Here is a 27,982-nt window from a genome sequence, read left to right as displayed (position 1 = left end):
ACGGTTGCATTTACAATGACATCAAACAGAATAAAACATTTAAGAATAAATTTAACAAAATAAATGCAAAACTTGTATACTGAAAACTACAAAACACGGAGAAAATATAAAGAAAACCTAAATAAATGGAAAGATAGTAAGTTCACTAATTAGAAAATTTAATATTAAAATGACATTACACTTGGCCCTTGAACATCTCAGGGTTTAGGGGAGCCTACCCTCCATGCAGTCAAAAATCCACGTGCAACCGCACCATCAGCCCCTGCGTCTGTGGTTCTCCTCCAAGGAGTCAACCAGCCACGGCTCACGCGGCCCTGCAGTATTTACTGCTGAAAAAGTCCTTGTGTAAGTGGACCTGTGTAGTTCAAACTGTGCTTTTCAAAGGTCAGCTATACTTTCCAAAGTGATCTCTAGGGTCGACACAATCCCTAAAATCTCAGAGGCCCCCTTTTTTTTTTTTGGTGGCACAAATTCATTCATTCATTCATTCATTTTTGAGATTCCATTACTCTTTATTTTTAGCAACAGCGACAGACACGTGAGGTGGCTCAAAAATTTGTTTGGAAATGCAAAAGACCCCGAATGGCCAAAACAATGTTTAAAAAGAACAAAGTTGGAGGATTTCGAAACTTACCACAAAGCTACATTAATCAAGACATTGTAGCAGTAGCATAGGATATATAGGTCAAGGGAATAGAAGTGAGAGTCCAGAAATAAATTCACACATTTATTGTCCATTGATGATCAAGAAAAGTGCAGACAATTCAATGGAAGAAAGAATAATCTTTTCGACAAATGATGCTGAGACAACTGAATATCCACATGAATGAAGCACAGACAAAAATTAACTCAAAATGGGGCTCCCCTGGTGGCGCAGTGGTTAAGAATCCACCTGCCAATGCAGGGGACACAGGTTCGAGCCCTGGTCCGGGAAGATCCCACGTGCCACGGAGCAACTAAGCCCGTGTGCCACAGCTACCGAGCCTGCGCTCTAGAGCCCACGAGCCACAACTACCGAGCCTACGCTCTAGAGCCTGCGAGCCACAATTACTGAAGCCTGCGCGCCTAGAGCCTGTGCTCCGCAACAAGAGAAGCCACTGCAATGAAAAGCCCGCGCACTGCAATGAAGAATAGCCCCCGCTCGCCACAACTAGAGAAAGCCCGTGTGCAGCAACAAAGATCCAACACAGCCAAAAATAAATAAAAGATAAATAAATAAAATTAAAAAAAAAAATTAACTCAAAATGGACCAAAGACCTAAAATGAACAGCTACATCTTAAAACTCTTAGAAGAAAACATAAGAGTATATATTCATGACCTGGGAGTAAGCAACAGCTGCTTGGATATGACACCAAAATCACAAGTGACAAAAGGAAAAATAGATATATTGGGTATCATCAAAATTCATAATTTTTGTGTTTCAAAGAATACGATCAAGAAAGTGAAAACACAGAATGGGAGAAAATATTTGCAAATCATATAAGGATCTAGTATCCAGAATATATAAAGAACTCTTACAACTCAAAACAACAACTCAATTTAAAATGGGCAAAGGATCTAGATGTTTCACCAAAGAAAATACACAAATGGCCAATAAGCACATGAAAAGATGTTCAATATCATTAGTCAAATCAAAACCACAATGATACACCACTCCATACCCACTAAGATGGCTAAAATTAAAAAGACTGATAAAAGCAAATGTTGGCAAGAACATGGAGAAACGAGAACCCTAATACACTGCTGGTGGGGATAGAAAACGGTGCAGCTGCTTTGGAAAATGTTTTGGCAATTCAATCAATAAGTTAAACAGAGTTACCACGTGACCCAGCCATTCCACTTCTAGGTATAAACCCAAAAGGAATGAAAATATATGCCCACGCAAAAACCTGTACACAAATGGTCATAGCAACATCATCCATGATAACCCCGAAGTGCAGACAACCCAAATGCCCACAATGAACGGACGAACAAAGTGCAGTATGTTCACACAGTGGTGAGTTATCCCGTCATAAAAAGGCATGAAGCACGGACAGAGGCCCCAGCAGGGAAGAACCTTGAAAACGCTGTGCTAAGTGAAGGCAGCCAGACACAAAGGGCCACAGGCTGCTATGACTCCATTCACAGGAAACGTCCAGCAAAGGCAAATCCAGATACAGGAGGCCAGGGGGGGCCGGGGCTGGGAGCAGGGTTTCTTTTAGAGTGATGAAAAGTTCTGGAACTAGACAGTGGTGGAGACTGTACAACACTGTGAGTGTATTTAACATCACCGAACTGTACACTTTAAAGGCATGAACGTTACGGTACGTGAGTTACGTCTCAATAAAGTTGATTTTAGAAAAACAAAGAGTGAGATAGTTCCCTGCATTCTGACGTGGAACCACCACCAGCATGCCTGTGAGCTGGAAATGCCGAGAGCAAACAGCTGGCTCCCCTTCGTGTCAACGTGAAATGTGGGTTTTCCTCCGAGCAGGAGAAGGCTGGGGGGCAGGGCTGGAGGCTGCGCACTCGCCCTGGATGTTGAGCGACCCTGAGCCACACCACAAAGGGCACAGGCTGTACAAGACACCCACGTGTGGACACGGCTGCCCGAGTTCACCCCGGGCTACTAGGCAGTCAGACCCGTAAGCGATGGCCGTGGGGAGAGTCCACAGGAGGGGGGGAGAGTCCACACCTCTGGGGCACTTGAAGCAGAAAGTGCACCACTGCTTCACGTTAAACACACACTATGATCGTGGCTGTCGTTACAGCCCAGACCCGGGCCTGCCTTCCCGTCCTAGCTCAGCAGCAGCAGAAGAGGAGCTGACGGCCAGAGTGGACCCGGCCTGGCGCTCTAATGCAGCGCGTAGTTAAACTGGTTTGCAAACTTCTCATGCTTCTTCCGGTCCATCTGGTTCATGGCTGTGACCACCCTCTGCACAGCGGCCCTGCAGGGAAAGCACAGCGAGACGTGACCAGGGAGGCACCGGCCAGGGCTCCGGGCTGCTGACTGCAGCCTGGCTGGGCTCAGGCATGGGTCCTGGGCCGGCTGCCCGTCCGCTCCCTACGGACAGGTGACACAGCTCGGAAATAGCCAGAGCTTCCCTGTCCAGAGCCGGACACCACAGTGAGTGGCTCTGCCCCTGAAACGTGGCCTTGGCCGCGTCCTGGCATCTCTCCCGTCGCTCCCTGAGCCCTGAAGGCAGCTCCCAGGATCCCCAATCCTGCCAGCACCAGGGTGCACCCCAGAACGAGGGCGCAGCCTGCCCAGCAACCGGGCGGGAAGCAGCGTGTGGGCAGAGGCGGTCAAGACACGTTGGATCCACTCAGCCCAGCTTGCTTTCGCCCCACTGTGCACAAAGCCCGACGCCCGGCGAGGAACGCGCGTCTCGCGGCCAGCCTGGCTGCCGTGACAAGGTAGCGCCTGTGCCTGGGAGGAAGCCGCTGGGGCCTGGCATTGAGGAGACCCGGACACGGGTACCACTCCAGGGGTCAGGCACGACCTCCCTCACAGATCACAGAGGCTCCGGCCACAGCTCCCGGCCCCTCGGAGGACGCCCCCGGCCCCCGCTCCTCCGGGCGCCAGCACCCACGGCACCATCACCCCTGGCTGAGCCACGGGGAGCCAGCCTCGTGCCCGGAGCTCGGGGGCCGAGCCCTCCCCTGGATGCAGACGCACACGGCAGGCCGGCGGCGAGGAGCCGTGGGGGCTCCGCGGGGGTGCTCAGGAAGCCGCCCTCCTGCTCACCCGACTCGGGCAGGGCCCTGGCGCCGCCTCCCCTGCCTGGGGTGGACGGCGCCCATGGGGCCTGGGCGCAGACACCCTCGCGCCTTCTAGGGCACCTGGCAGCGCCGCGAGGAGCGCCTCTGGCCGCCAGAGCAGTGGGGTGGGGGGTGGGCGGTGGGGGCACGGGCTGGCGGCCTCTCCACTCTCGCCGCCAGCAACACCGGGCCTGGGGCGGAGGGCGGGACCCCGCGAGGAGCTCTTACTTGGCGAAGACCTTCTTGGCGATGCGTGCACGCGCTGTGTCCGCCTGCCGCTTGAGGTCGGTGAGGCCGGACCGCCGCCGCCTGCCCTTCCCACCGGGCCTGGACGAGCCGAGATCCACCCCAGTGGCTGCCTCCACGTCCCTCATGAGCTCAGGGTCCTGCCAGGCTGCAAACACACCCGACACTGCAGAAAACTCCCGGCGCCGACCTCACCTGAGCTCCGAGTCCTCCCTGACACTGGGGCAGGGAGGGCCACCGGCTGCCCGAGGAGTGGGCGCAAGGCCCCCGTAGGCCAAGGTGGGTGCCTCCACTGACCCCTTAGGCAGGAAGGCAACCGAGGCTGGCGGCCAGGGGCAGTGCCACGCGCAGGCTGCCTCCGCCTCCTGGCTGACGGTGCCCCGCCAGAACCCAGGCGTGGCCTCCGGACCCATCTGCTGGCCGGAGGGTGTGCACAGCAGGGTGGCCACGGCCTCTTTACTGGTCCAAAGATAACTTGGCCCCAGGCCCCAGCGACGAGGGTGTCGGTTCACGCAGGCGGCCCTGCTCCTCCCGCCACGGCCCAGGGCCCTTCAGGTCAGAAGACGGTGCTCCGCAAGGAAACAAACGTCACCCAGCCCCAAGGCCTGGTCTCACCAGACCCGGCTGCAACAGAGACAGGTCAGTGTGCCTGTTTGCCAAGACGGGAAGCGTTAACTGTCTAAATGGGGGGCTCCCAACGCGGCGGGCACAGGCCTCGGAGCCAGAGGCCAGCGTCGCACCCCCACCCACCACTGCCCTGGCAGCGACTTCCGCCTCAGCCTCCTTCTGCTGGGGCGGCGGGCAGGGCTGGGTCGCGTGGAGGTCCCTGAGATTCAGGCTCCATCTAGCCCGCTGGCTCGGGAAGGCCGCCCTGGTCAGGAGTGTGACAGCACAGCCCCCCAACGTGCCCAGACCTATGGACACAGGCCCTGGCTGGCAGAAGGGGGCTGGACACCCCAAACCCCGATGGCGCCCACCATGCAAACAAGAGCCCCTTGGGGGGCTGCGGCAGAGGGGCTGGGCGGCAAGCAGGGCACGTCCAGCGGCGGGGAGAAGCCACGCACCCAGACAGATAGCGAGGCCTCCCCAAGTTGATTTTTGAAGTGAAGGAATACGGGGCGGCACAATCCAGATACAGGAACGATTAATCCAAGATTAAGGAAAACTGTCCAAACAGTTTATCTCCCAGTAATGAGAAGGCGTCACAGTTTAGGAACCCGGTGAATGGAGCAATTGTTTAAACACAACGGAAAAACGCCGGCACCCAGTAGAGATGAAATGAGCATCTCAGTAAAATGAAGGAGCAATTTAAAAGCCTTTGAAAAAAATCAATAAGAGCCGGGCCGCGGGGCCGTCCTGCGTGCTGACGGGCCCTGGAGCTCCGCGCGCATTGTCACTGAGGTTAGCGCCAGGGAAAAGAAAATTGCCCGGCGTGTGAGGGAGGCGGGGATCGATACTGTAGTTAGTAAAGAGATGCTCTTTCACATCTGACTGGCCAGCGCTGGCCCGCGGCCCCGGCCCGATACCCGTTGTTAACAAGTCACCGAGGGCTGCAGAACCTGATACTCTTCAGGGCTGACACAAAAATAGGCACTTAATTTGCTCCCGAGTGTGGGCCACCAGGGAAGGCCTCGCCTGCGGATTAATGGGTCAGGGCCCCTCCCCGCCGCCCTCCAGGGCTCCAGGCGCCAACCCTGGGTGTGAGGCCGAAATCTAACATTTGTCTCTCGCGTCAAAGGGAAAAACCCTGCTAAAGAGGACACACGGCCCAGCTGAGACCTACGCTAGCACCACCCCTACAGACACAGTGGCCTTCTGCCTCAGGGGGCTCTGCGCCGTGGGCCTGGCCTTTCTTCTAAGAAAAGGGGCCCGAGGCGGCACGGCCTCCAGACCCCAGCCCAGATCTGACAAACCACGGGACGTCGACACGGGTCAGGGCTGCCCCGGTGGGCCCCCCCACCCCACCCCAAGCGTGCCCGGGTGCTGTCCTGCCAGGGATGCCGCTTTTGCGGGTCACCACCCTGCCCGGCTGCTCAGGGGCCTCTGGGGGCCAAGCAGCCGCCACCTGCAGCTCGCGCCAGAACACAGCACCGGCTCACATGCCAGGATGAGATGAGCTCCCTGACCGGCGGAGAACAGCGTCTCGGTGGCTTTGGCACGAAAGCCCCTCTCTGTTTGGCACGAAACAGCCTACAGGCCGGAAAACGGGGGCCCTGAGGAGGACCCCAACAGAGCACCCCAGCCTCAGAGGCTCAGCAAGGATGCCTGGGACCACCGGGCAGGACCCTCACCTTCTGCCCACACACGCGCACACACAGTCCACGTGCACGCAAATCGCACACCACACACGCCACAGCCCTCCTGCCCGGCCCCTCGTGCATGGCTCTGCAAGACCGCAGATGACGGAGGGGGGCAGCTGGCGTCCTGGAGGCAGCTCGGGGCTCAGCCAGTTAACTTCTCACGCCTCGGTTTTTCCATTTGCTTAAAAACAGGTTTAAGAACCCAGAACCCAAACAAACGATGACAAGCTGGTTTCTGGCCATGGGTGTGTCCACATCGCCCGTCAGGAACCGTGTGAAAATGCGGTCAGGCTGGCGCTCAGTGTCCTGCTAGCCCCGAGGACAGTGTCCCGGCCACGCTTGTGAGTTATGACTGAGCGGGAGGCGGCAGGCGACCACCCGTGGAAACCACGGGCCACCCTGTAGGCTGCCGGGGTCCAGGGTGTCCCCCACACTGTGGATGCCCTTACCCCGTCCCCCGGACCTACCTCGGCGCCCCGCCGGCCTCTGCAGCCGCTGCTTCTGTTCGCGGGCCCTGTCCTCCGGATGGAGGGGCCGTCCCGTGTCATCTCTTGGGATGATCTTCCCATGGAAAGGGCACTGAGGCAAAGAACGGAGCAATTCTGAGGCGGGAGGGGGCCACTGGCCATCCCTACCTTCACAGCTCTCGGGGACGGCCAGCCCACACCACCCTCTGCCCACACACCCCTCAAAGGAAGGGCCCTCGGGCGCAGCCGTGACAGAGCCAGGCAGCGGAGGGAGATCTGGTGTCAGTCTGGCCAAAGCCCCGCCTGGCGCACAGGGCCGCCTCCGTGGACCCCCGGCCCAGCACAGAGCGCGCTCAGGAGACACATGTGGGCGGGGATGCAGGAACCAGGGCAGAGCAACCCAGCCCTGTGCCCACGTGTCAGACCACCCACCCGGGGAAAGGTCCTGGCACCAGCAGGCTGGAGCCCAGCGCCTCCCTCCGGCCCCATCCTGGCCTGGCCAAGGTGGCCACCCCACTGCCCAGCCCTCCACCCTCCTCACCTTCAGGCGGTCTTGGCGCTCGCAGAGCCGGCCGTCGGGCCGGGGGGCACGGCACCGGTGCTGCACGGGCTCGAATCGCCCCGCAAAGGTGATTTGGCGGCTCCGGAGAGACTCAGAGACAGTGGCGCTCTCTACTTCCGCGTCCACCTCGCGGGGCTTCCAAAAGCGGTGCTCAGAGTCGGACCTACACACGGACCGGACGCTCAGCGCTGTCACGGGGTGGCCACCACAGCACCCGCAGCAAGGCCGGCCTGGGCGGCTGAGCAGGGGGCACCCCTGGGCCTGTGAGTCCATCCAGGACGAGCAGGGACGCTTAGCACGGCGGGGGCACCGCCAGCCACCCCACCCCGGCGGCCCGCCGCCCTAGCCTGGCCTGGACCCGGGGCAGGGGCTCCCTGACGGAGGTTAACAGAGGACAGATCCGCCCACCCCCCGCCCCGTGCCCACTCCGGAGAGAAAGCGTCCAGCGCAGCAATGGGGACGGCTTCCCGGAAAGTCTTTGTGGAGCCCCAGGCCCGGCCCGCGGAGATCCAAGTCAGAGGACCAGAGGGGGGTCGTGACAAGGGCCTGGGCGGAGAGCCTGGAGCAGTGGGCTGGGCCGGGCCGGACCCCAGTCCTAGGCAGACAAGCCTTCATGCCGTCTGTCATGACGCCCAACCATCAGGGCAGACAACAGGGGACATCCCCCCAGGAGGTAACAAGGAGGTTCAAAGAAGGTCCACAGGCCTCTGGGCAGGGCTGTACGACCCCGGGCACCGTGCCTACGAGAGCCCGAGAGCTGCGCTCGGTGGGACGCGTGAGGGCCTGCGCGGCAGAGCCGGGCTCTGCGCCGGCTGTGTGTCCCCTGCGCCCAGGCCGGGGGCAGGCCGGGTGGCCCACAGGACCCGCGGGACGCCCGCACTCACTTGAGGATCTTCCCGGCCGTCGGCTCCTCTCGGCCCCAGTAGCACAAGTCCACCCCGAAGGGCACGACAGGCGCCCGGGCCCGCTCTGCCGCCAGCTTCTCGGCCTCCTCTGGACCCAGCGGCACCCTGGAGACAGCAGAGGAGGATTCAGTGATGTGGTGCCGGGAGCCAGCCTCGGCCACCTGCCTCTCCACACCCCCCGGAGCTCCCGGTCACACACCTGGGCTGTGACCTTTGCCACCTCAGACCTGGAACCCAGGGCAGCCACTGAAGCCCTACGAAAAGGCTGGCCATCCCAAGACCACACGGGGAGCTGGCCTCAGATCTGCGGTCCTCACGCTGGGCCCAGGGGTGTCCTGACGCCTGCCCCCTTGAACCCCAGAACCTTGGCCCGCCCCCATGGCCTGGCCTACACACCAGCACTGAGGACCCCCGGCCCCTGCAGCCCCCGCCCCAGTACGGATGTTGGCAGGCGCTTGCCCGGCCGGGGGTGCACACGCGGGGCTGCCTGGGCAGGGGCGAGTGTCCGGGCATCACCTGGGGCTCGGGGGCAAGGCCGGGGGCAAGTGGCGCTGGAGCCAATGCAGCTGGGCGGCCGCAGAGGTGGGGTCACAGGCCTCCTCGCTGCTCCCCGTTCTCTTCCTCGCCTGCGAGGCCAGTGTGGCTGGGTCTTTCTTCAGCTCTGCGACAGAGACGTATCTGCTCTTGGCCACCATCCCCATGACCCCGGACAGACCCCTGGAGGGCGCCGTGTCCCCATCCCCCAGTGACGGCACAGCACGTGTGAGGGTGCCGAACCCTCCATCAGCACAGCACCTGCCCCACCAGCCAGATGAGGCCCCAATGCCAGCATCTCACCGGCAAGGCCACCAGGCCACCTCTGCAGGCCAGGATCTGTGCCCAGGTCCCCAGGGCAGGGGGAGGGCAGCTTCTCTGACACAACTGGGCCCTACTGGTCCACCTGTGCCGATTCCCGGGCTGTCCCTGACCCCTGCCAGCCCCTCCCAGTTGGGCACCTGGGCCAGGGGCTGCCCAGGAGGCACGGGGCAGGGTGTGGGTTAGGACCTCAGAGGCACTCCATCCCGAGAGCAAGGGCAGTGCCTCCCTCCCCAAACTCTCCTCCAGACAGGGAACCGCTGCCAAGAAAGAGGTGAACAAGAAACAAAATATCTGGAAGGTGAGAAAGAAAGAGGAGCTGGAGACCCCCCCGCAGGTCCCCACAGAGAGGGAGCCAGGAAGACGAAGACGGCGGGCAAGCAGAGGAGAGGACGACTCCAGGCCGGGCTGAAGGCCAGGACGGCAGCTGCACACCCATGGGCAGCTCTCTCTGGTCAGAGACGTGAAGGGCATTCACACAGGCATCAACTTCCTCATTACTGGACCCCAGAAAGAGGAAAGATAACTGGAGCGGATGAAATAAAGAGCCCAACCTTCCTGGAATCAGAGGAAGACCGAGGGGCTCACTGAGTGTCAGGAAGGAGACAGAAGGAAGAACGTGCAAGTCACTTACAAGGATGTTCAGGAATGCGAGAGATAAACAGAAAGGTCTGAGAAGCTTTCCTTCAGAAGCCATAAGCATCCCACAGGCACCAGTGTCTTTAAAACAACAGTGAGTGTAAGGTCTGGGAAACAACAATCAAACTCGGAATTTTATACCCAGCTACGCTAGGTTTCAACATGCAGGTGAAGGACACAGCCCCACCTGGAGGTTCAGGAGGGTTTGCGGGACACGGGGAGTAAAGGCCAAGAAATGACTTGGTAAGATTCACTCCCGCCTCCCCCGAAACCCGAGTACCCACAACCATCAGAAGTAAGTTGGTACCTGGACGACCCAACGTGCCGGGCTGGGGGGCCTGAGCGAGCGGAAGCCAGCATGTCCCCCATCTTGTGCAGGACATGGGGACAGGGACGTGCTGGGAGGCGCATGGCGAGGGGAAGTGTGAGTGCAACTCTCCCGAGCAAGCATCACCATCAGAAGCAAAAACACTCTTATCGTTTTATTTATACTGGACGAACACTTTCAAAACCAGCAGAAAAAAAGTTTACCCAGCAAATAAAAGGTAGGGAAAAGAATAAAACAAAACAGTAGCAACAACAGCAAACCAAAGAGGAAGGCTGGCAAACAGATGTGCAGCAAACTGGCAACCCCAGCTGAGAACACAGTAGTAACTCAATGGATTCAAGTCAATGAAAAGACACACTGATGAAATTAAAAACAATCAGCAATTTACCACTTTGGCGAGAACCACTTAAAACAAAAGGTTAACAGAGACTAAAAATAAAAGAAAATAAAAAGATGAAAAGACACTCGCTGTGCCAACGGGAACTAGAAGAAAGCTGAGCCGATGTCACCACAAGAAAAACTGGGTTCTACATCAAAAAGCTGCATAAGAAGAGCGTGTGAAGGTGTCACGGATGTGAATGGCTCTGCCTCATGAGCGCCCTGGGAGTTCTGGCCGGACTCTGGCCAGTGGTGGTGGACGAAGGGTCAGGGAGGTCGTGGCTTCTACGACAGACACCCTGGGGCCTCACGTCTGAGAAGTCCTTCCCAGGACACGTGGAAAACTGACAAGACAGCCAGGCAGGCAGCTCCAGGGGCCAAAAAGCCGCCACGGGAGCAGAGGAGCACCAACACCGCCACGCAGCGCTGCCCGCGACGCCATGAGCCTGGCCTTCCGGATGGCGCGTCTCCATCCCTCCATCCACGTGCACGGACTCGAGAACATCCCCCGCTTGGAGAGACAAACCAGAAGGGAAATGACACAGCACTGAGAGCTGGACGCCAGGGGAAGTGCTTCCTGGGGTAGGAAGGGGAAGCGGGAGAGGGTGGGAGGGGAGAAAGGCGACAAGGACGGGTTGGGAAGGCTGGCTCCGGCCGCCATCAGCTCCGGGCTCTCCGCGGCAGGGCGGGCAGACCTCGCGGCCAAGTCCTCCCAGTGTCTGCACGTGGCCTGCCCGCGTGCACGGCCAGCGTGCTGTCTGGTGCTTCTGTAGATGACGGCAGGGGAGTCGCTGCGACAGAGGCCTCGTACTGCCCACAAATCCGAAACCATTTACCCCAGGCCCTTCACGAAAACGCCTGCCCTGCCTGCTCCAGACGCCCTCCAAGTTTGCGCACGGCCCTGAGAGTACGGGGTCCACCCCTGCTTCTCAGGTGCCCATGGCTGAGAGTGGAGGACATGGGGCAGAGCACTTGGCATGGCAGGGTCCACCTTGGTCACCCGGCAGCACCCTGAGCTCTGAGGCCTGGGTGCTCTCGGAAGGCCGGCGGGGACCCGGCCCCGTCACCAACACATCCCGGGTCCAGTCACAGAGCCTTCCAGATGCCCCCACTCGGGAGGCCGACAATGCAGCGTTACCAACTGGTGCAGACCCCGACACGGGCACGTGCACACACGGGGAGGCGGGACTGATAAGTGGCCGCTGTGGCACTCACGTAGGTGGCTACAATCGCAGCCCAAAGATCGATACGAGAATTCCTAAGAGTTACAAGAATGAAATATATTTTTCATTGATTTGTTGTTTTAAACCATTAAAAAGATGGGTGAGCATGTTGAAGCAGGGTAAACACTCAGAGCACTAAAAAAACACTACCGTTCTCACAGTGCTGTAGAAATTCAATCTCCCTAACACACTTGCAAGGTAAAAGTCCGAAAAGCAGACGTGTCCCCCCGCCCCGGGTGCTGTGCTTTCGGGGAGAACACTGAGTCCGGGGAGACCAGAGGTCGCAGGTCACGGTGAACCCCGCCAGCCCCACCCACCCGCGTGGGGCGTCTGCCTCAAACACAGATCTCAGCTCAAATCTGCTCTCTCGGCAGCTCTGAGGAAGTCATGAGAATGCCCAAAGCCCCTGGGCTGGTTTAAACTGACCAAGTGGCACCTCCGTGCCTGCAGCGCTGAAGCAGATGGGGCGGGCGGGATCGATGGCAGGAAATGGAGGGGCGGGGGCTCCGCGTGGAGTTCGGCTTCGAGCCTGACACTATTGATTTTACCTAGTTCAGCTGGCCTTGTAATTAAAATGTAAATTTGAGAAAGAGATTACGTCCTGACAGAAACGGTAGGATTAACGGGAAGATAAAAGCCCCTCAGTGAAAATTCAGAGAAAGAAATGAGAAAGAAAATGGGCACCCGTCTCCTCAGCTGTGGATTTAGACCGAATCTACTGCAGAGTCACCTGAGTTTAATTGAAAAACCAGTGACGGACTATCAACTACAGTTATGAACTGGCGCGCCCAGCGCTTCCTGCAGTGGCCCCGCGGCCCCGAGCTCTGCGCTCCAGACCAGGCCGCAGACCCCTCCAGGGAACGGGGGGACGGCACCCAGCCCCCCACTGCCGCAGGACAGACCCGGAGCTCAGCAGGTCCTGTCGTGCGTGGGCTCCCAGGCTGCCCGGCCCACGAACAACAGGGGATGGCTCAGCTCCGCTCTGTCACACCTGGGGCCCCGCTGGGAAGACAAGCGGCGGGCGGCGACACCTGGAGGCGGTCACCCACAGTGTTGCCTGGCGACCTGGGAGCCTCCCGGCGGGGCTGGAGCTCCCTCGAGGCGGGGCGGCCAGGGGAGACCTGGTAGGGCAGTCATGGCACCCCAGGGCCTCCAGCACCCCTAGCAGCCTCACGGGTGTGGGACGAGGCCTCGCGGGGGGCAGGCCAGGCATCTGGAGGACGAGGCAGAACAGAGGACACAGGGAGTGGCCCAGTGGTCAGAGGAGCCCCACTGCTGGGACGGCGTGGTGGGAGCAGCCGGGACCGAGGGCGGGGCGGGGGCCGGGAGGGCAGGAGGCGGGTCACGTGGCACAGATGGCAGGACCCAAACACTGGAGGGCCGTGAAGCTGGTGTGGTAACTTGGTGTGACACGCCTAACGGGTCATGTCCTCACACTCCGACTGCCTGAGCGTCTAAACTAACAAATTCACATCTCATCTCACACACTCCGATTCAAATCAACTTGTCCACTTCGCCACAAACCCACACGCGATCTTGGTTTTATTAGCTTCCTCTGGACAAGAGATGCCTCCTGTGCAGTCGAGGCTTCTGGAGATTTTTTGGAAAAGAAAAGAATGCTACATGGGAAAGACAGGTCATGGGTAGCACGCCTTCTCAAGGTGTGTCATTGCTCCTGGGCCAGACGTCAGGCTGCGACTCCATCAACGGGAAGGAGGACACCGCCTGACCTGTGACGCCCCTGAGAAACGGAGACTGCGCAGCAGGGGAGCCCAGAGAATGTGGGGTGGTTGCCCCCCACCCACCGAGGCAGTGGCCTCCCCCCGACTCCCTCCCAGCCCAAAGGGCCCTACCGCCGCGGGAACCACTCCACGTGCCCCCAACACCCTCCCCCAAGCCCAGGAGGCGCTCTCTGCTCTGAGGGTGCCCTTCCAACCCTGGACTCGCTCCCGACGGCTGAGACTTCTGTGACCCCAAGCAGGGCTGCCCCTCACCGTGGTGGGGAGTGAAGCTGCAGGGCGGCGGGCTCAGCATGGGCCTGTGGGGTGGGTCGGGGGCCTCCGTGTGTGGACAGCCTGGCTGCACCCACAGGAAGTGGCAGCAGGGCCTGCCCACCAAGGGCACAGCGGGAACCCGGGGCGGGCCTCGGGGAGGGGCCCAGGCCAGTGAGCGCCCCGATCAGGAAATGAGAATCACATGGTTTTCAATGAAAGCGGCTCCGCAGGGTCGACGGGCGGGGACACAGTGAACCTCAGGACCAGGTGGCACAGACTCGGGGTGCCTACCACGGCCAGCTCCCTCCTTGGCGGGCCCCAGGCCGGATGTGAGGTCTGCCCTGAAGGGCAGCGTCCTGAGCGGGACCTCCGCCCGGCCCCAACCCGGCCACTCACCACACTCAGGCTGCAGGCGCTCAGGGATGCAGGCCTCATAGCCCTCCTTCTCCGGGACCTCCACAAAGTCCTCGTCGTCCTCGTCCTCGTCCCTGTCCCCCGGGGCTGCCGCCTGTGGACACACCCCCAGACCTGTGAGTGGACACCGCAGGCGGAGACCCGGACAACCCCAGTCCTGCTTCTGTGGACTTTCTCCAGGTTGGGGTTTAGTGTCGACCGTGACGGCCGTGCTTGAGGTCCGCTCCCGTCCCTAAACCACACGAGCCGCATGCGCTCCTCCACCGGCCGGCCCTCTGAGATGCACGGACGGGCACTGCTTCAGCCCACAGAGCCCCCACGAGCGGCAGGTCTCACCCGCACAGGCAGGGCCTGGATGACGGCCCTGATCCAGCTCCAGCCAGGCCAAAGCACCTCGTCCTGCCCCGGGCTGGCTGCCACCTGGGCATCCAGTGGTGCCGGTGTGACCACAGCACTTCTGGAATACTCTACCCTCAAGACGGCTTGTTAAAACACCACCGAAGAGAAAGCGTCCTCTGGACAAGGCCAACCTCCCCGGCTGCTCTGCGAGGCAGGGTCACTGTGCTGTGCCTGGAGCCCGCCCACCCCTCAAGCCCAGGGACCCAAGAACCACCCAGGGCGTTCTTTTCAAGACCCGTCCCCTCCGTCTCTGCCCCCACCCCCTCCTGGGCAGTGCCCGGCTGGGTAGGAGCGGCAGGGACCCTGAGCACGGAGGGCTCACCTCGTGAGGACCAGAGGGCCCTCCAAAAAGCAGGATGACCGACGGCCTCGCACACGTGCCAATGTGCTGGGGCCACGTGCAGCATGAATGAGGTGTCGGCAGCCCATGCTGCTCAGACCCGGAGGCGCAGCCCCTCCGAGGCCAGAGTAGCCTCCTGCCCCCCTTCTCCCTCACCCATCCTCAACGACCCCCCACACTCCAGGACAGGGCGTGGGGCCTGTCCTTCCTGAGAGGGTCACGGCAGGAAGGTGCCCAGAAGCCCGGCCCCGCTGCCAGTGCCATCCTGAAACACTCGGGGGCGTTGCCTGCCTCCAGCCTCTCAGGCCCACCCGAAGGAAACGTCCAGAGAGGCAGCCCGCTGTCGGGGTGATAGCAACCAATGGTTGCATCCATCAGACTTGCCCTCCCCTCCAGAGCCCATCTCGACAGCAATGCCTCAGGGGCACACAGGCACGCCGGAAGAAGGACGGAGGGCCCGGCCTGCCGACCCGCAGGGCAGGAGGCCAGCCAGGCCGCAGCTGCCCTTGGCACTGCCAGGCCCGGGAGGCCCCACGCCCTGCGGACCCGGAATCCACGGAGGAGCTGCCCGCGAGGCCTAATCAGATGCAAATGCACTGAGCTTGGGCACGACCCGCGGCGTGCGTCTGGGAAGCACGGAGACATTAATCATTGGAAACTGTAATTTTTGTTACCGGTCTAACACTGATCAAAAGGGAAGCCTGTCTCCGCCGCTGACCTGTGAAACGTCCCAATTATACTCTTTGGAAATGACAGGGCACTGAACTCCGGAGCTGAGCAAATGACGACGATCAATCACGTCTGAATAACAATGAGCCGCGGACCTGAAAATTATTTTTGTGTAGAACCTACCCAGGAATTTATGAAAGGTGGAAAGCAGCCCGAGGTTTTAGGGCATCACGGTCCCGGCTAGTGCAGTGCGTATCAAACACTAAACAGAATTTATGTGTTTTAATTTTCTAAAAGGTAGATGTGGACCGGGTGCTACAATGCATAACACATAGTGCCAGACTTTAAATATGAGGCTCACTTTCATAAAATATTATGCTTATTGCTCACACCCTTGAATTTCACCTGGGACTTTCATTAAATTTTCCTTTCCTAAAAAATATTTAGCTGCTTAGCTAACTATTAGGAATTATACCTTCTTCCCCCCCAACTAAAGCTGTTTATCCCCGTGATTAAACACGGAGCCCTGGCTCCCTCTGTTCGTAAATTCTCACTGACGAGGCCATGAGGCCGTATGGCACCCAGGAAGACCGTCTGGCCCTCAAGAGCTGCCTCCTTAGGGCCCCCGGCCAGGTCCTCGGGCACAGCTTTGCCATGAGCGGCCCCGGGGCCCTCGTACGAGAGCTACCTTGGCCATCGCTGCCACGCTCGTGTCCTAAACCCCTCAGCAGCTGGGGTGACCCTCAAACCACAGCCCTGCAGAAGGAAGCAGGGGCTTCGCTGCTGACACTGAACTCAAGCTTGAATGAACCCATTCTCGAGTTCTACTTCACACGGGCTGGGCTGGGCTCTGATGTCCTGAGCACACAGCGGGACCTTCTGCGTCCAGCTCTGGGCACACTACCCGCACGGGAGAACAACAGTGCAGATGTCCCGAGGCACAATCCCTGCGGACGGAACACCTGAGGCCAAGGGCCTGTTCAGAGGAAGCAAACCCCCTGCCCGCAGGCTGGACAGTCCTCTCCAGGCCTCCGAAAAGCACATGGCTGGGGATACCGAGGCCCACGAGAAAGCATCCACCTGTGCTCGAGGGGCCAGCCCAGGGGTCCCAGGCAGTCGCGGCGGCAACCTCCCCCCAAGGTTAAAGGTCACAGATCAGGTCAGACGCCACACTGGGTGCGGGTAGAGGCACTACGGGCAGAGCAGGGGTGAGGAGAGGCCCGAGGATCCTAGGAGGAGGTCACGCCCTAGGGAGGAATCGGTTGAGGGTGGGTGGCCTTCAAAACGGGGCCAGACTTGCCAGTGGTTCTCAAGAGCAGTTCGCTGGGAGCTGAGCTTCCCAATCGGGAAGAAAGACCACCAGACATGCTTGAGAAAGCAGCCCGCCCTCGTCTGGGGGCCAGGAGGCCATGTCAGGCCGCCCCTGGGGGTGCGCCCACCCTCCCTAACAGGTCAAGTCCCAGGGCCTCGGAGGCCCGGGCAGGCCGTCCGAGCCCTGTGGTCAACGGTCTGGGTGAGGGCTAGGCCCCAAACTGAACCCTCCCAAGGCCGCAGGGAAGTGTGGAGGATGCCCTGGGCTTTCCTCTGGTTTCACACAATTTGATTCTCGCCCACAGTTAAAAGGATTTAGAAAAATGAGGCTCCGCGATCATAATTAAACAAGCAATAAAAACAGCTAAGATATACAACGTAATCCGTTTACAGAAGTAGGGCAGCGGGTTGCTAATTACTTGAGAAGGATGGCAAGAGCCACCTCCCAGGTCTGCCCGCCCAAGGCACGCCCGAGATACAGCTGGACCATTAAATAAATTTTGTGCGATCTAATTAACTCGGGGCGCCATCTCCATTACTTTTCACCCAAGAAATCACTTTTGTTCAGTTTCATGTGTGTGTTGTTTCCCTTTTTTAAAAAAAAAAATGATGTAAGGCCTCGTCAGACAAGTGACGCATTTGTCTCTGCGGCTTGATGGCAACGCGTTTAAAACCCCATTCTATCTTATAAACTAAAAATTAAACGTGCTCAGCTGTGATGGTCGTCATCACATCTGCTATTTATATGCTAATGCCCTCCCTGGACGCGGTGCAAATTGCCCAGCCAGGCCAATATCTCACGCGCATCTCCACTGCCAGGACACACCTCAGAGGACAGAGGACGCGCGGTGACCACCACGGGCTCGCGAACAGGAGGCGGACGGGGCGTGGAGCATGTGCTCACCTCCTGCACGGGGGCCTGAGAGCCACCAGTCAGACTGACTGTCCCCTTCTCACCCGCTCCCACGCGGCCGAGCCCTGGGAGCTGCTCTGGCACCTCGGCCAGCCTGCCGGGGGTGCGCAAGGAGGCCACCAAACGCCTGGACACCCACTTCCAAGCCGAGGCCAGGTGGCCTGAGCCTGTTCCGCGTCCAGATGGGCAGCGCTCTCCTCCCGGGTGCCCTGACGCAGCCCTGACGCTCGCTCTCCTCCCTCAGCGCGACCTCCTAGCAAAAGCGAGGCGCTTGCTATGCCGCCTCGGCCTTGGCGAGAAGACCCATACGGCTCCCCCTAGACTCAGTCTTCCCATCTCTCAGAGGACGGTGAAAATGGAATCGACCTCATAGGGCTGATTTTGGAATTAACGGGACCACCCGTGAAAAGTGTTTGAAAGAGAGCGGCCACCCTGGAGGGTGCTGGGGAGGATGGGCTGCAGGGCAGGGAGGGCCCAGGGGCTGCAGGGGGAGATGGCTGACCCCCGCCCCCCCAGCAGCTAACACGCTCCCGGTCCTCGCGAGAACGTGTGCAGCCCCCTCCCCCGGCTCCAGCCCTCACGCAGCAGCCTTCAGCGCGGTGGTGATGGAGAGGGCGCGTCACCAGGAAGGTTGTTTACTGGCCCTGCCGAACACAAGGTCCTGACTGCCCTGACTGCCAGCTGATTTAGTTCCCCTGCTTCCCTGGGGCGCCGACACGGTCAACATTTCACTCCCCTTGTTCCCTGCTCCTTCCTTTTCACCTACAGGAAGCCAGCACTCAGCTCCTGCAGCAGAGAAACGCCTCCAGCGCACAGCACAGCTGTGACAGCAGCCTGGCCTTGGCCCGCGCACCCGCCTGGGCGAACAACGGGAAGAAAACCTCACCCAGAGTTAAGAGAGCGATCTCCACTTCTGCGATGAGACGGGGTGTGTCTGAGTTTAAAACCCTGTGGCTGCCACCTCAGACCACCAACGGGTGAGAACGAGAGCATCCGCGCGGGCCTTCCAGCCGTGGAAGCGAGGAACCCGACAACTGAGAAGACACCCACAGTCCACAGCTTAAACAGACTGATGCCTGGAATTATTTTTTTCTGACTTACGGGTTGGGGGAAGATTAATATTTTGTTAATTACACAATACAAAGTTAAGTGGTGATCGTAGCTACTACATAGTTAACAGCAGACAATTTAAAAGTTTTCAAAGGATTTTTATCAGTTTAACGGATGTAGCAGCCATGGATTATGAGACCTCTCCTCTAGCAGCAGGACTGGAAACTAAATCTACCAAACGATGCTCCATATCGATCTACTTAAGATTTATCCCTGGCCCGCTTCCACAAGGAACTGGGACAGACACTCTATAAAACAAACGATTAAACGTATTTAAGCTGGCTTAAGTATTCTTTAAAGACAGAACGTCTACATCAAAAGGAAAACAATACGGCAACACACAGACTGAAACAGGAAATCTGAAAAAAATGCCCTTGGCCTGGCTGCAGTCAGGCTGCCCAGGAGAAGCCCCTGCACGACCCACACTTTCCACGGTCGGAACCATCGTCTAAGCTTCAGCACGACCTTCACATCAGCTTCGGTCTCTTCCACGTTTGTTAACATTCTCAAATATTTAACCACACGCTCCCAGCTCGGCTCACGCTAAGTGGGGAAACACCAGGCAAAGGATTTAAGCCCGACATTTTACGTGAAAACGAGCGAGCGAGAAACACTGGTCCGTAACTCTAACCACCACTGGGCCGCCTGGAGCGGGCGCAGATGTGCAGATACCGCAGCCGCGTCTATTCTGGGAAGCAGGCTGCCCGAGCGAGCGGGGCGCTGCCACTCAGCGGCCAAGCCCCAATCACTCCATCAACAGGCCCGCCGCTGCTAGTGAACCAGCGAGCACGCTCTCCAAGGATTCAGGGCCTTTGGAATCAACTCCTGGAGGAGCCTGACCGGGCAGCGCCACTCCCACACCGACCACGCGCCCCCCCCGACAGACCCCAGCCACCCCAGCTCGTGCCCTCAGCCGCCGCCCTGCACGGAGTGCACTCTGACCTGACCGTGTCGTCACGTGCCTCCCGGGCTTTGGGGCTGCCCGGCCACAGTCAAGGATGCGTTGATGCTCAAGCTGGAACCAGACCCAGTGGGCCGCTCAGGGCTCGCTCCCAGCAGCTGGCCTCACCTAGTGGCCCTCAAGGGAGCCGTGTCAAGACATCCGGAAGGTTCTGCTACCAGTTCCGGGCTCCGAGTCTTGCCGGCCCGGGCAGAGCAGGCTGGCCCCAGACCCGGAGGGACCAGACTGTGCTGCCCGCTCTCTCCTTGGGGCTCTCCCCCAAAGCCCTGGCTGCTCCAGGACGCCCGCTGCTCGGAAAAGGGGGGAGCTGCCCCAGCCCCGCCAGACACAGTGAGGGAAAGGAGGCCTCCGAGCAAGACAGGCCGGTCTCAGGTGCCTGTGAAGGGGGCACACGGTGCCAACCCCTGATCCCCACACCCCTCACTGCTCTCGGCCCGGCCTTCCACCCTGACACCACGCCGGGAGTCCGCTGAGGCTCAGAAACACGCCCCCTCCCCCACCAGACCTGAGAGGATGCATGGACCAGACCAATTCCTCCCCCGGGCCCAGAAAGCACCTTTCTCATTGTGAAACAAATATCTCGGTCAAAACTCACAGAACTTATTTCCTGTTCAGTTATGCACCGAGCAAAGCCCTACTGGCCACGGAAGCAGGGCCAGGCCCCCAGCTGACGACCAGGCCTCGTGCCCGCGTGTCTCGGGAGAAGGTCAAGATCGCCCTCTGCCGGTCCCCGGGGGCTGCACACCCGCGAAGAGGAGGGCAGAGGACGGCCCTCGGCTGGGAAACTCTCAGAAACTCTCGCAGGGCCCATCCCCGCGGGCCCCTGGGGGCAAGGACGAGGCACCAAGGCCCAGGGTGCTGGCCACTCTCCCCTCTAAGTCTGAGGGGCTTCAAACTTGACCTTTTCCTCAGCAAAGAACAGCGCTCTCCCAACCCCAGGGCTTCCTCAGGAAACGGGAGAGGGAGCCGGGGGAGGGACCTGCCCCTGCCCCCGCCCTCCTCCCCCTTCAGGTGCCACAGCTCAACCCTGTGGGGTTCCGGCTCTGGGTGTCCCTGGGGCACAGTGCACTCTGCTGCCTGTTTTCTCGTTGATTCCTACCAGAGGCTTCTCGCCTCTGATCGCTGACAACGTCCAGCTGTGGCTGTCACCTCCCCCCACACACACCCTCCAGCTGTAGCGGCTCCCCGCCCTCCCACGGCCCCCTGGGACACCCTCGGAGGACCCAGCTCTCTCGGTCCGTTTCAGGCAAGAAGGTCCAGCTCCTGGTGCAAGCCCACGGGAGGGGGCCTGGACGCCACCACCTCTGAGGCTTGGGGTCACCGCACAGGGGCCTTGTGTCCGGGAGCAGGTGGCTTTACCCCTGCCCAGTCCCCAGGGCCCCTGGACCAGGGCCACACGCCTGCCCCTGCCCCACAAGCCTTGCTGGGGACACAGCCATCAAAGATCAGCTCCCCGCTCCCGAACCATGCGGCACCTGGGAGGCGGCGCCGTATGCCCAGCAGATGGCGGGCCTTGAGCACCCTCCCAAAACCGGGCACCAGTCCCCACGCCCACCCCACTCGGCCGCCCTAGGCTGAGACACCGCTCTGTGTGTAAGAGACGTCCTGGTTTCCCGTACCCTGCAGCCACCCTCGGCTCCAATGCACAGACAGGAGAAACGCCCGAGGCTGGAAGTTGCTACCGAGTTCACGGGAAGGGGCCTACTAGGTGCTCGGGCCAGGCGGCAGCCTAGTCTCAGCGAGGCCGCCTCCCGCACATCCTTGCCTGGGCCCTGGGAGCCCCCTCCCCAACTAGAGCCTTCCGCCCGCTGCCCAGCCCACCTCCCTCGCCCTTCTGCCAAGACCCGGTCCCAGTCCCTCCACGTGCGGCGAGGGCCTGGCTGTGGTCTCTGGTGCTCAGTCCAGGGCTCCCGCTCGGGGAAGTCGGTTCCCAGGGAGGAAGAGGAGGAACAACGCTGGGGCCCCAGGGACGCCTGCTTGCTTAGGAGGCCGAGCTGGTATCAGAGGAAGGTGCCCTGGCTGTCCTCGCGGGCGGACGGGCCGGCGGCACTCACCTCTCTCCTGCAGCCCTCCTCGGGCATGACATCCAGCTCCCGAGATCGCCTCAGGGCAGTTTCCAGCTCGGCCTTCAGGTCGATGGCACCCTCCAAGTGCCCGCCATGTGTCCCTGCGCGGGTGAACAGCTGCGAGGACGGAGAATCACTCAGCAGGCCGGGCACCCTCCCTCCCTCCCCCGGGGTCGCCCTGGCACCCTCTGCCCACACGCCTGGCCCACCTGGACCCAGGAGCACACGGCTGGCAGGAACCTGTTCTGGATGAGCCTGAGCGTGTCCTGGGCCACGTGAATGATGACCAGGTTGTCCTCATCCTCGTGCACCTTCAGGCTGTCTGCAGCAAGCACACGGGCCATCAGAGGAACCATCATCCGGGCAGGTCACCGAGCGCCCGACAGGCCACCCGCACTGCCACCCACCCTGCTCCAGCCACGCATCACCCAGGACTCCAAACCTGACTCCCTAAGAAGACTCACTGCCTTGTGATCTCGGCCACGATAGATTTAACCTGACCCCAAGGCCTCCCTCCACGCCAGGCGGTCGGGAGACCCCTCCCCGCACTACTCTCGGGGTGGAGGCCGCACCCGCCCCTGGGCCCCAGGGTCCTCCCTCTGAGCTCTGCCACACCCGCAAGCCTCAGCCGGGCACCCCAACCTCCAGCACGCCCTGCCTCCATGGCCCCGGCCAGAGGGCATCGGTTCCTTGGGGCTTGCAGGGCTCTCCCTGCAGCCCGGCTGTCCTCCAGCCCCGCCCGAGGGGCCCAGGCCACATGGGGTCGGACGGGGGGTCAGTGCCCCTGCCCCAACGGTGGCTGGAAAGCAGGAGCCACGTGGGGCCAGCCTGTCACCACCTGTGTCGTCACAAACATGGTGACAAGCTGTTTCTCAATGACTTTTCTCCCAGCCACCCTCTGACCCCTCCCCAGGGGCGCCCCATCACTGGCGCGTCAGGCCCACCCTCGCTGCCGGGCCTATGTGTCGCAATGAGGTCCGCGGGGCGGGGACCACAGGACCCACGAGCCTAAGTCACCCCTGACCCCACAGCTCGAGAAGCCCAAGCTCTGGGAAGCGCCTGGGGCCGTGGCCAAGGCGGCCGGGCGTGGGCGCAGCGCGTACCTGAGGAGAGCTCCACCTCGAGCGTGTACTCGCGGGAGCCCAGCCCGTGGTGCCGCACAAACCCTTCCGGGTCGCTGTCCTCGTCCTTGTCCTCCGAGGGCGGCCCCTCCGCACCTGCGGCTCCCGGGCGGCGGGCGCAGATGGCCAGGGTCTTGCTGCAGCAGGGCTGCTCCTCGTCCCTGCCACCCTCCTCGGCCATGGCGGGCGAGGCAGCCCCCGGGGTCGGGTCAAGGTCAAAGGGCACCAGCAGTCGGAAGCAGCTCTCCAGCTCCATGAGGCAGCTCTGGATCTCCCCGGACATTTCTGGGAGGACGAGACGGGGCTCACTGGGTCCCATCAGGACTTGGCCGTCGAGGGTGGGGATGCAGCCAGCCGCCAGCCCCGCCCCCCACTTCCTCCACAGGAGCAGGCAGGCGCCCTGCTCCAGAGACCACCCGGCTGGCGGCAAGGCCATCCTTCAGGACGTCCTGGGTACCACCCTCAGTCCTGACTCATGCTGCGACGGCGCCCGGCGGCCTCTACGGACACCCAGCAAGAGCCTCCGTGGGCAGTACTTCTGGAAGACGGCAGCCAGCCGAGGGGGCACACCGCCACCGTCCCGCTCTGGCCGCCCCCCACCCTCCAAGCATCTCCCCCGGGCCAACCACCTCTCCCTGCTCTGCGGCTGTCCTGAGGCCAGGCATCCTCCCCAGGTGCTCCCACCCTGGCTGCCCCTCATGGGAAGGGCTGGCCCATGGTGGGGATCTGGGGAGGAGGCCGGCAAGACCACGGCTGGGGGGTGGGGGAGCATCAGACGGAAGTGTGCGCAGACCACTGCGGGGTGCATGTCTCCAGCATGGCCGCCGGGGCCAAGGGGGAGGCGTGGATGGCCTGCAGAGTGCCTCCTGCTGCCCGGCCTCCAGAGGGGAGGGCTGGGGTCTGTGGCTAAGTGCCTCCTCCAGCCCTCAAGCTGAACCAGCTCCACCCAGCCAGCCTGCCCACTTGCCTCCCCGCCCCCCGCCCCCCGTCAGGGACCAGACCCCGGGACGGGAGAACGGAGAGCTGGGCGGAGACCCTAGCTCTGCCTGGGAAGGTGCAGCGGGTGGGCGCAGGGGCACCCCCGGTCCTCACAGCTCACCTTCCATCTCCCGCACGGCCTGCTCAGACCTCTCCTTGTAGATTCTGTCCAAGCGCTTCTGTTTCTCCTCTGCTCGCTTTCTCTCCGCCAGAGTCCTAGCGTCCACATCTTGGAAATCTACCTGAGAAATTGAGGTAAAGATCAGACCTGACCATCATGAACCCCAGTAAAACAAGAATCAAAAACGGGCCTAAGGGGGCTTCCCTGGTGGTGCAGTGGTTAAGAATCCACCTGCCAACGCAAGGCACACGGGTTCGAGCCCTGGTCTGGGAGGATCCCACATGCCGCAGAACAACTAAGCCCGTGCGCCACAACTACTGACCCTGTGCTCTAGAGCTCGTGAGGCCACAACTGCTGAGCCCACGTGCTACAACTACTGAAACCTGCAAGCCTACAGCCCGTGCTCCACAGCAAGAGAAGCCACCGCGATGAGAAGCCCACGCACCGCAACCAAGAGTAGCCCCCGCTCGCCGCAACTAGAGAAAACCTCACGCGCAGCAACCAAGACCCAACGCAGCCAAAAATAAATAAATAAAGTAACTGAGTTTAAAAAAAAAAAACAAAAAAAAAACTGGCGTTAAGGGAAGACACAGCCGCGCCAGCTACACTCATGACCTCTACGGGTCTCAAGTTCACACGCGCTGCTTTAACACACACAGCGACACGCTCAGCTGCAATGTTTAACCCCCGGAAAGAACATAGCCAACGGCGTCTCCTAGTAAAATAAGACGTAAAAGACTTCCAGCCCCACACGTGCTGCAGGCAGGCAGGCAACAAGCTCGCTCCAATTAGTGGCAAAGAAGGCTGCTGGCTGGACCGAGGGGCCTGAGAACAACGCTCGAGTGGACCCCTAGGGAGCGGCAAGAAAGGCAGCAGCCACAGGCCGGGAGCACGGGCACGTGGGGGAGGCTGGCACTACCGCTACTGGTAGGTACCATCCACCCGGGCCGGCCAGAGCCTGTGGCAGCCCAGGCAGCAACTCACAGTGAAAGCGGGGGACAGCCCGAGCGCAGAGCCCAGCACAGAAAAGGGCTGCGTCTGAGCAGCTGAATCTTCCCTCCTCCTTCTTTTCCATCTTTCCTAGAAACCAGGTCCAAAGGCTCAGCACCACCTACACGTGGGGACGAGCTGAGGCTCTTCCCCCAAAGCTGCTCCTCCTGTGTTGGGAGCCCCTGAGGCCCGCCCCCTTCAGTACCCCCGGGGGCCAGGCAGGTCTCCCCACGGGGAGGGGCAGTGCAGCTTGGGGCCTGCCCACCTGTTTGCTGTGCGTTAAGAAGTGGAAGCCCAAGGCCAGCTTCTTATAGGCTGTACCATACTTCTCGTTCCAGCCACGGATGGCCCGGGTGGCGGCCCGCCTCAGCTTCTGTGCCACCTCCCTGGGGGGCGGCAGGGGCCGCTCGTGGTCGGTGCCCAGTGTGAGCTCCAGGAACTCCTGGAAGTTGGAAACGACTAGCATCCTGAAGTGATGAGACCTGGCGAAGAGCTGGTCCAGGACCTGGAAAGCGGAGAGGCGGACCTCGGCGTGCTCCTGGCTCAGCTGGGCCATCAGCAGGTGGTAGGTGTGACCAAGCTGCTCCTCTGAAGACCTGGGGACACAGCCGTCCTCATCAGGCGCCTGACGCACCCACAGGTGGCAGGGACGCAGGCCCTCCCAGAGCCCTCTGCCCTTCCTCCAGAGCAAAGTGGACAAATTACCGCCCGCGGGCCAAACCCAGCCCCTGCCTATTTCTGCATAGCCCACAAGTCAAGAACAGTTTTTCTTTTCTTTGGTTAAAACAAATCAAAAGAGTAACGCCTCCTGACATGTGAGATTCAGCGTGGGTGCCCAGTTTTATTGGGACTCAGCCAGGCCCATTCATTCATTCAGCGGCTGACCGCCCGTCCACAGCCCAGTGCCCACAGCAGACCTGACCGCCTGCAGAGCCGGAAGGACTCCCCGCCCGGCCGGCCCGCGGGTAGAGGTCTGCCGGCCCTGCACTTGCGTAGCAGAGACCCCACCCCAAGGGGAGACCACACATCCCAGCACCCCCAGAAAGCTCTGTGGGCCTCTGGGAGCCGCCCTGGCGGGGCTGGCACACACCCCGACCCCTCGTTGCTCCTCCTCCCAGCTATCCCCGCCCCTGCACACACCCTGCTGTTTGGGGGGATTCTGGGGTGTGCAGCGAAACCTGATCTGAGCCACTATCTTTTATCAAAACGTAAATCACTAACACGATCACTTAAGTTCTCCTGTTTTGCAAACACAGAATGAGAATGATCAGTAAATCTCCTCGGCTTATGTTCCCAGCATCTGAGAGGCCCTCGGCAGTAGGAGAAAAGAAGGAGTGGTGATGAAAAACAAGTCCTGCAGAGCCCACCTGCTATGACCTCTAACCTCCCACCCATCGAACGTTCCAACAGTAACTAATCCATAAGTCACACACGTATGCTCAAACACACACACACACACACACACACACACACACACAGGGGAGTGAACAGACACCAACCACAGCCCTCCTGGGTTCTCCCCATGCCACACAGCCCCACCTGGGACCGCTACCCAGAACACAACCAGGCGCTGCAGGGCTCTGGGGAGACGTCCCGGGCGTGTCCCTTTGCTGGTTCTTTCCTGGCAGAGGGTCGATCGTGGGGACAGGCAGGGGAGGGCGGACCCCGGGGGAGCCCCACGATCTCCCAGGGCTGTCACGGGCTTGCTGAGGCAGCCGTCACCTAAAACGTGAACGCTTACGACGTACTTGCAAATTTTCTTCAGCTCCTTCATTTTCTTGGTGTTCACTTGGGGCTCTCCTGAAGTCGTGAGCTCTTCCACCAACTCTGAAAGTTTCTGGTCCATATGTACAAACCTGGAATGCAGACACGCTAAATGACCACCCAGTACTTCAGGGCTCTGGGTTTCATTAGCAAATGTTTGCTGGGCTCCACTGTGTGCTGGGCATCGGGGTGTGGGCGCAAGGCTGGGTCCTCGCTCCCTGGCCTCTGGGAGGTGACCCCCGATGCTGAAATACAACAATTCAAGGTGACGTTCCGAGTCAGCCCAACAAGACCTTTTTGGTGGAAATGAGGAAAGCAGCAACTACAGCACGTGAGCTCTGGAGCTCTACGGTCCGACCCCACCAGCGCGGCAGAGGCTGCAGCCCCGGCTGCTCTCCGCCTCTGGCCACGCACTGCGCTAAGGCAAGGATCCGAACGGTCTAAGTTGCACTTAGTTAAATTAGCTTTCCCACAGGACCGCCGCCGCCCCTCTTCCCTCGCCAACACGACTATCCATCCAAAGGCCACAAGGCGGCCTCTACACCCGGAGCGAACTGCTGCGACTCGATCTGCGCGCGGGGAGCCGCCCGGAGGCCGGGGCGCTTGCGCAGGAAGGAAGGGGCCGGGGTCGCCCTGAGCCTGGGGCGCCGAGGACGCCTGCCTGGCTACAGGGCTCGGCTTCACCAGTGGAACGAAGGGCCGGGAAGGTGGGCGCAGCCTCTCCCGGCGCGCCCGCCAACAGTAACGTTTATCGTCGGCGACCCTCGGCGGCCGGGGCGGGAGCCGCTCTCCCGAGCACACGCCAGCACCCGGCTGCCCACGGCCCTATCAGGGCCGACTCCGCCCCCGTCCTGAAGTCCGGGGAGCGGCCGGACTGAGGAGGGGGCGTCCGGGGAGGGGTGCGGTAGGGGCATCACGGGGGGGACGCAGGGGGCGTCCCCGAGAGAGGGCTCGCCCTCCGGCCCCCCGCCCCCGCCCGTCGCCCCTACCCGGCGGCGCAGGACCGCGATACCTACCGCGCGACCGGCCGCTCGCCTCACCTCACCCTTCCGGCGAAGGGCCTCACCTCACCCTTCCAGCGAAGGGCCCGGGCCCGCCCCCTGTCACATGCACCAGATCGCGACAGTCATTGGCTCGCCCTGGCCCGGGCGGCGCGGGGGCGAAGGTCGGCCAGGCCAAGATAGCG

At 60.8% G+C, this 27,982-nt stretch overlaps 1 protein-coding gene across 1 annotated transcript; it reads right to left on the bottom strand.

Annotated features, from left to right (window-relative positions):
• Window positions 1-636: 636 nt before the first annotated feature.
• UVSSA (UV stimulated scaffold protein A) lies at window positions 637-27,982 on the bottom strand. The gene is made up of 14 exons (XM_061191840.1): window positions 27,813-27,982; window positions 26,781-26,888; window positions 25,298-25,628; window positions 24,043-24,163; window positions 22,926-23,228; window positions 22,032-22,144; window positions 21,811-21,939; window positions 14,036-14,147; window positions 8,739-8,883; window positions 8,202-8,327; window positions 7,297-7,480; window positions 6,756-6,867; window positions 3,971-4,136; window positions 637-2,928 (listed from the first exon to the last, which is right to left on the bottom strand). Exons 2-14 carry the CDS (start codon window positions 26,876-26,878, stop codon window positions 2,835-2,837), a joined length of 2,034 nt encoding a protein of 677 aa, XP_061047823.1. The 5' UTR covers window positions 26,879-26,888; window positions 27,813-27,982; the 3' UTR covers window positions 637-2,834.

Source organism: Eubalaena glacialis, chromosome 5 (assembly GCF_028564815.1).
Source record: "Eubalaena glacialis isolate mEubGla1 chromosome 5, mEubGla1.1.hap2.+ XY, whole genome shotgun sequence".
Taxonomy (NCBI): domain Eukaryota; kingdom Metazoa; phylum Chordata; class Mammalia; order Artiodactyla; family Balaenidae; genus Eubalaena; species Eubalaena glacialis.
Note: the sequence above shows the minus strand (reverse complement) of the source record. Positions and strands in the feature narration are given on the sequence as shown.

What these genes read in the sequence shown, in the direction of transcription:
- UVSSA (XM_061191840.1), bottom strand. Translation starts at nt 26,878, where the DNA reads ATGGACCAGAAACTTTCAGAGTTGGTGGAAGAGCTCACGACTTCAGGA. An exon ending in GAGCTGAAGAAAATTTGCAA is followed by an intron (nt 25,629 to 26,780) that starts GTACGTCGTAAG and finishes CTGTGTCCCCAG; the next exon opens with GTCTTCAGAGGAGCAGCTTG. An exon ending in AGGAGGGCTGCAGGAGAGAG is followed by an intron (nt 14,148 to 21,810) that starts GTGAGTGCCGCC and finishes GTGTGTCCACAG; the next exon opens with GCGGCAGCCCCGGGGGACAG.